We start from the raw sequence: 7,840 nt of genomic DNA on the forward strand, positions 1-7,840 counted from the left end.
TTATTTAGTGGTCGTATTCTATAATTCTGATTCAAAATACATGTACAATGTACATGTACAGATTTTCCATATATATATAACTAGTGTTATAACATTTTTACGTGTCACTAGAATTTCTGAGACAAACTTCCGATTTTAAAATGAATACATGTACATGTAAAAGCATTTAAGGAGTTGAATTTTTGACTCATTACCTTTGAGAACATTTTAAACTCAATTCGTTACTGAATGCAGCATTGTTTTATGTACTGTCAGGAGAAACTACTCCATCAGAGCACTACATTTACAGAGGTTTAATGTTTTCAGCAATTTCGTATAAATTTTCACAGATTTTTAATTTTGTTGCAGAATTCAGTTGATTCATTCATTGGATGGTTAACCTTTAATGCATTAACATATCTGTATTTGCTATTTCTGAACCTCAAACCTTTCTTTATGTAATATTATGAATGACTACCCCTCTGACAGGCTGACAAGGAAAAGGAGGACAAGAAAGGACCAGGATCCAGGGCTAGTGCCAAGTCTAAGACCTCTGCCAAGGAGCCAGATGACCAGCCTAAAGAGGATGGTGAAGCACCACCTGTAGAGGAGAAATACTGGCCAGTAAGTTTCATCACTTGAGTCACATACTTTAAACCAAAATGCTTCATTTGGTTTTCAGACTACTGTATAAACAATATTTATATAGATTAGGTATGATTTGAATTGAAATTCCATTGACTTGTGAAGAGCATTAATGGATGAAAGTCAATGGCATACTGAATCTCCTTACTTTGTAAGAATGAAACATGTGCAGACCTCTTCCACAGGGTTACACAAACTTACAATCTTTTCCAAATATAAAATGCTATTGATCTTCAATGTGTGCTTGATGATTTTTCGAGGATATTTAATATGAAGTGTTGTTTTTTTTTGTCCAGTTTACCGGGTATGATGTGGGGAACAAGCTGATTCATGTGGCCGGGATGACCACCACCCTGTTCCCTTCAGACGGTGGTCAGATCAGGACTGAGAAGCTGGAGTTTGCACAGGGCACCAACTCAATAAAGACATCTGTGTTAAAAGATGGCCATGTGTTCTGTGTGCACGTCATTGATCCAAAGGAGGGAGGGGAGGACAGCGAAGGAGAGGAGGAGGACAGTAAAGAGGAGGTGGAAAAGTCTGAACATGAGAAATCAGAAAAGGACCAGGGTATGTATAGATTCAATGTCTTTTGGCACAGCTTCAGTAACAAAGAACACATAGTGGTAAAGAGTCAGTGTACTTTAGGAGTTCACAAGGGCTATTATTTATTGCCAAGATATTAAAATATAGGATTTCCAGAAGAGATATTTGATAGGTTTCCGATATTTGTGGGATAGCTGATCCATAAAAAATTGTATTTGTGTGATAACAATAGATCCCATTGTGACTTGGAAATGGCGGACATGTTGGTTTTGACTTTACAGGAGATAAGATGACCAGAGAGGGGGATGCTGGAAGTACTGGAAGGAGTAACTCAGCCAGGTCTGATGAGAAGAAAACAAAGTCAGTCAGTGCTTTTGGCAGTGTCACTGCTCACCTGCAGGATGGAATGTCACTATCACTGAGTCAGTTTGGTCCTAAAGGGATTTCAGAGGATGGTCAGTATACCTTATCGGTAACATATGATATTGTTCATTGGCAATTCACAAAGATATTTGTAATGAAGTACAATTATGATATATCAGTGCTGAAGTATTATGTGATAAGCTTTTTTATTCTTATCTACTTGAACCTGCCTCAGATGGTCTGAAACACTTGGTTTCAGAATCTTTAAAGAATTGATTACTATTTTTTAAAAACAAATTGTTTCAAACTAGCAAGATTAGATCATCTGTGACCATGTTACAGATGAAACCCACCATTTTTTCACACTGTGGAAAGTTTTCTGATAACAGAAATACTTGCTCTGGGACTTAGTGTAGTTTAAAAAGCTTGATACATATTCCTATTTTACATTTTTTGTATAATTATGTACCTGTGAATTTCTCTTTTTTATATTGGTGAAGTCAATATTTCTCCATGAACAAAAAATACATGTAAATAGAATATAAAATACTAATATAAAAGTTGTTTTAAAATAGTGACCGAGATAGAATTTCCATAACTGATGTTCTTTAAGACATTTTTAATTTATGTAATTGCTGTTACAGGTAAGAAGTATGAGCCGAAGGTCTATGTGCCTCCTCCCACCACTCCAAGTCCTTTGCCCCCACCATCACCCACAAAGAGTAAGAAGGGTGACAAGGGTAAAGGGGCCCCTACTCCCGAGGCACCACCTCCCATCACTGTAAGTAACGAGCAACTTTATGGCAAAATGCAAAAAGAAAAAAACACTTACAATCATTCCTGCTTGACAAATTAATGGTGTGAAATTTCCCAACAATATGCAATGAATTAAATGAACTGGGGCAAAAGCAAAAAGTGGAGAATTCTGCTGTCAGGTTTCAGAGTTAAAGGATGGTAGTTAAATCAAGAGTCACCAGCCAAATTAAATTATTTGCTGAGCAGGGAGGGGAGGAGGGGTCATTATATCTTAATTTGTTACGCTCTAGTTGCATATGATACATCATTTTAGTGAAAATGATTTTTTTTCATTAAAAATAAAACTTTTATCACTTCACAAAATGAAGGAAAAATCTTAATATTGATTTGTAGCCCCAGGAAACAGAGAAGGAGGAGGACCAGGAGGAGAAGAGGGATGAGGAGAAGCCTGTTCTCCAGCCATTCCAGCAGCTGTATGTGAGCTCACCCGACGGCCTCAGTGTTAAGTACCTTCTGGAGAGCTCCATCGGTACGTAGAATTCTGAATTGCACAGAATATGAATGATTTCATCACTATCAACAGATAATAGTTGTTTTGTGGGGATGGACAGGATATTTGTGGAAATTTATGGGTTGCTTATAGTCAGTTTCAATGTTTACATTCATAGGTATCAAGTATTAGTTTTAAAATGACCTATTTAATGTTTTCACTTATGTTTGGTTGCCAGGTATGAAGCCATTGTCCGAGGATGACCGCCGTCTGCTCATTAAGCAAAGTTATCCATTTAAAACACGGGGTGAGCAGCCATGCGAGTCCAAGCGGAGAAAGTTTGCCCTGTCGGAGCAGTCCCGTATCATCACATCAGAAGGCACCGTGGTCAAAAACATGATGGATGGGTCAGTCGAGGTAAGTTTATCCAATACATTTGTTTTTATCTTTGAAAATCCAAAAAGTTTTTAAATTTATCACATCATTAGTCACTATTCTGGTGAAATCTTTTAGGAACAAGTAAATTTTAGCATTCACAATACAGACAATCAATAGAACTGATCACATAAATCATGGCGAAGAATCATAACTACATTATAATTCTATATTTGCTGTTCATTTCAAGGTTTTGCATAAAATGTGCCCAGTCTTAAGTTACCATTAGAAAATGTACCTGGTGGTATGACAATTTGTAAGTAATCTGTTGTCCCTGTAGGTGCTGTATGCAGATGGTACCGTTAGTGTCCACACTGGTCCTTGGGCTTGTAAGAGAAGTGGGAGTAGTTCCCCTCAGAGAGCTGGAAGTGCCCGCAGTCAGACAGGAGAAAGGGCAGAAACACCCACCAAGAAGACAGGTAAGGCGCCTGTTAAAATATATTACAGGAGATCAAACTGTATATACAGGATTGCCAAATTATTATAAAGATAGTATTACATTGTAACAACTTCCTTGTATCTGGTTAATTAAATAAAAATAGTGTGTGAAAGGTCATGTGTGTATACACACTGTCTGTTTTGTGTTATTGGAACAGAGATGCTTTGTTGAACCTTACCTTCTGTCATATTGTTTGGTTGCAGCAGCCAGTGCTAAGGGAAAGACCAAGTCCCAGGAGAAAATAGCAGAGCAGGCTCCAGAGGAGGAGGCACCAGAGAAAAAGGGCATGTGGGTCACAACCTACCCTAATGGGGAGAAAGTGGCCTGTAAAGGTGACAACGAAATGGAGGAACTCAAGTCAGTCATGATCAGTTTGGCCTCAGATCCCCAGACAAGTCAGGTAGGGTTAGCATCAATGTCAAGGTCAACGACAATTTCAAATTCAGTTTTAGTTTGATATAGACTAGATTTATTCATTTACTTACACATACTTCAATAGAAATGAAAGATATTGAACAACTAATTTTATATGATGCTATTTCTCCAATGTAGTCCATGGCAACAAGAGATGACCATGTGATCACCATTAGTTACCCAGATGGCACTACAATCATAGAGCATGCTGACGGTACAAGGATCACCACATACTACAAGGAAAACCAGATAGCTACTGGCGAAGAGGACTTTGAGGACAATGGTATTTACTTCTTCTGGTATATATGCATGTGAAAATGATTTTGTTTTTATCACAGGAAAAACGGTTTCAATTGAATTTAGTGTCAAAATACTTATACTTTGCTCTATACAAAATAGTATGCATGTCTAAAGCTCTATTATACAGAGAAATTATGTATAGTGCATAAGGTGGTACACAGTGATTGGTGATACATTTACAGTTACACTATAGTATTATTTCATTATAAGAAACCTTAATAAAAGAAAGCCTTTTTCCAGTAAGAAAAAGGTTTAATATTGTGTTTTGTAATATGACTAAATTTTGTTTCTTTAAATATTTCAGAAATGAAAGAATTTGAAACCCAGACAGTGAAGTTTGTGAAGGTAGAATGTCCTGCTTATGCTACAGTAGAATTTAATTGTTCGACAAGTGAGAACTTGACCATATTTGGTAATGGCACGACTATCAACGTATTCCCAGACGGATACTACATGTTACACCAGCACGATGGTGGACGTGTGGAGGTGGACATGGAGGGCACCCTCACCTACTACCCTCGGCCAATCAGGAACATGGAACAGCTACTCCCGGAGAGGGAGCTTCAGTACATTCTCTGTCATAATGCTGATGTTGTTGTGGAAACTGTCGACTCAGATGGAAATGTATTTAATGTAAAGAGTAATGGAGACTTTACCGTGATTCCAGTTAATGGAGATGCACTTTCTGAATCTAGTATGGATGAAGGCAAAACTGATAAAAAATTGACAACTTTCAGGGAACATGCTCCCCGATTCTTTATTCTTCACTCAGATGGAAGTGGTACAGAATTGTTACGTTACCAAGATGTTGCAGAATATCTCAGCACAGCAGAGCACAGTCCTGCAACAGCAGTGCTTAAGGATGACCTACCAGACTATCCTGGTGTGCTTGGAATCACCATTCTCAAACCATACCTGGGAGGCTCATCAGAAAGATTCTTTAAGAAGTATGACCAAGAGTCCATCATTCCTCCAGGCATACGCTGTAGAGACCTGACAACCCTTCCTCCTAAGGAATTCAAGACCCCTGGACCAGGCTATGGTAAAAACCTAGGACAGGGACTGTCAGTGGGAGCAGCAGTAAGGCAGCCAATCAGAATCCCAATACTAAAATGTCCAAATGTTTTAGAACTGCGACAGCTGATACAGTATAAACCTGTGTCAGGGTCTCTCAGAGAAAGGTGAGTTAATGGTAACTTTGTTGAAAACATGTTCAAGTATTCTAGTTGTCTCCCACCTGTTCTACTGGCCTGTGAAAAAATAGTACAGGTTTGCAATCGGTCAGTTGGTCAGTCTGTGCTTAACTTTGTCTGGGCATTTCTCGTTTACTCTGTCACCCACAATTACCAGAGGATCCATTTGTACGCAAGTACCTTATGAGATGGCAATGTGCCTCACACTGAAATCAGCTATTATCCATCACTTTATGGAGATTTATGGTATGGTTTTACATTTGTGTATGGTTTTATGTTCTGATATTCAGAGATGAGGGACTATAGAATGCTTTGCTTTAATTGTTCTGTTGTGAATACCAGAAAACTGTTCACTGCAGTGAGATTGAATTTATCATTTGGCAAAGATTAGTGCACTGCATTCTATGCATGTTAATTCCACTGTACTGAAGAGAAAAGTTAACACTATGTGAATGTGGTTTTTCCTTTGAGGGACACAATTTACACTGAATAGATTTGCTCATCATACTGTGAGATTTCTAGAATAACATTTCAAATTTTTATTTTTCAAACCAAATTTTATTAAGCTATTAAACTTATTCCAAGTATTTTGAAGCAAAAGTACATTATGATTCATGATGTGATCTTTCTGTGAATATGAAATAGAAATTTAAGAAAATTATAACTGCATTTTTTATAGCTATGTGATCATATGTTTACTTCTTTGTGTCCTCACAGCCTGAAGGCGGGTGTTAAAGAGTATGCCGAGTTTGTGATTGAGAGAAATAAGGTGACTGACATGATGCAGGTAGTTGATCCAAGGACAGACGAGGAAAGGATCCATGCTGCAGATCTTACAGAGATCGGACTCCAGACAGCTCGACGGGAACTTCCACAGTATGAGCCAGGTATGTATGCGGAGATAAGGGTGTTCCCAACAACAGTAATATATATGTCTCTAACATATTCACTCAAGAGTGTTATGAAATTAACTCATCAGACAACTTCATTTCTTTGAATAAAATGCAAGTGCTAATTTCTACTAGGTAGTTATATGCCAATTTTAGGCAAAAAGAAAAACATATGATGCTCCGGAAGATCAAATTTTGAGAAGCCCAAAATGCCTTTTAAATTTCAAGTAAAGTCTGTGCTTCATGGTCATATGGAACAAAAAAAAACATTTGAGCTAAAAACTTATAAATCAGTAGGTTAGTAATTGATTGAAATTCATTGATAAATAGTTTGCAAGTTTTTACAATTTATTTTCTTCATAGATTTTTGTTTTTTTGTTTTGCTGATTTGAATGATTTAACTTTAAATACATAATATTGCAGCCAACATCAAAGGAATATATGAGAAAGTGACAGCTCCCCCTGTACCAAGTCCGCCCCCGACCCCCCAGCCCAAACGCACCATGGCTGACTGGGAGAGGGACCAGCGTGAGATGAACCAGGAACTGGATGGCAGGGATTCACTCAGGAAGAAAAGGATCCCTACCTACTTTGACAGCGAATTTGGGAAGGCCTTTCTCCTCACCCAGGTTATACAACATTTATAGAATCTCTCCTTAAATCATGAAGAATTTAAGATTTTCTATTTAATGGAGTAAATATGGGGTTTCTCTTGGGCATATAAAGCAAGTCAGAAGCATTGAAGCCTTTACTATATGGAAGCTAAAATCTGTTATGAAAGGAAAACATTGATCAAATACTTCTATGTATATGCTTCCAAATAAATTGTTATGAACACTTTGCCATCATCACCTCATTATGTTAATGTTTCTCACAGTAAAGGCAATGCTCTATATCATGACCTCATAATTGAAAAATTGACAGCAAAAATTGAATTGCACCGGTCATGTGACATGGGGTACACATGACAAATAAATTCCTCAGAGATATTGACTTCATATTACAGGATCCACCATATCCATTGTGTCACATTCTGTGAAAAAATGTGAAGAGAAATTGCAGGAATAATCAAATAGAAAAAAAGCATGAAAGAAAAAATCCTTTGTCAAAAAAAAATCAAAAATAAGTGAGTTAAGTTCTACTGTATTCAACTGTTAAGGAAGAATGATAACAACATTGTTCTTGTTAACAGGCCAAGGATGTAGACGAGATTCTACAACAGCTGACTGAGGACCCGAGGAAGGACGGTACTGAAGCTGTCCGTGGTAATTCGTCCAGCCAGAGTAACAACCCCCAGCAAATCTCCCCAGACACTAGTGCTTACCCCGCACGATGTAAGTCGACAATCTCTCATCTCTAGATTGTTTATTAACATAATCTTACTTTTTCACTT

At 37.7% G+C, this 7,840-nt stretch overlaps 1 protein-coding gene across 1 annotated transcript; it reads left to right on the forward strand.

Annotated features, from left to right (window-relative positions):
• Positions 1-468: 468 nt before the first annotated feature.
• On the forward strand, positions 469-7,781 carry LOC110444919 (sperm-associated antigen 17-like; the record flags this gene model as incomplete). The annotated part of the gene is made up of 13 exons (XM_021489267.1): positions 469-603; positions 921-1,191; positions 1,449-1,622; positions 2,175-2,311; positions 2,680-2,815; positions 3,015-3,193; positions 3,492-3,630; positions 3,854-4,050; positions 4,203-4,347; positions 4,669-5,545; positions 6,275-6,444; positions 6,871-7,076; positions 7,640-7,781. Coding segments are annotated over 13 exons (2,908 nt in total), but the record flags the coding sequence as incomplete, so codon positions are not given.
• Between the last annotated feature and the right edge of the window lie 59 nt (positions 7,782-7,840).

Source organism: Mizuhopecten yessoensis, unplaced genomic scaffold, assembly GCF_002113885.1.
Source record: "Mizuhopecten yessoensis strain PY_sf001 unplaced genomic scaffold, ASM211388v2 hete_36188868, whole genome shotgun sequence".
Classification (NCBI taxonomy): domain Eukaryota; kingdom Metazoa; phylum Mollusca; class Bivalvia; order Pectinida; family Pectinidae; genus Mizuhopecten; species Mizuhopecten yessoensis.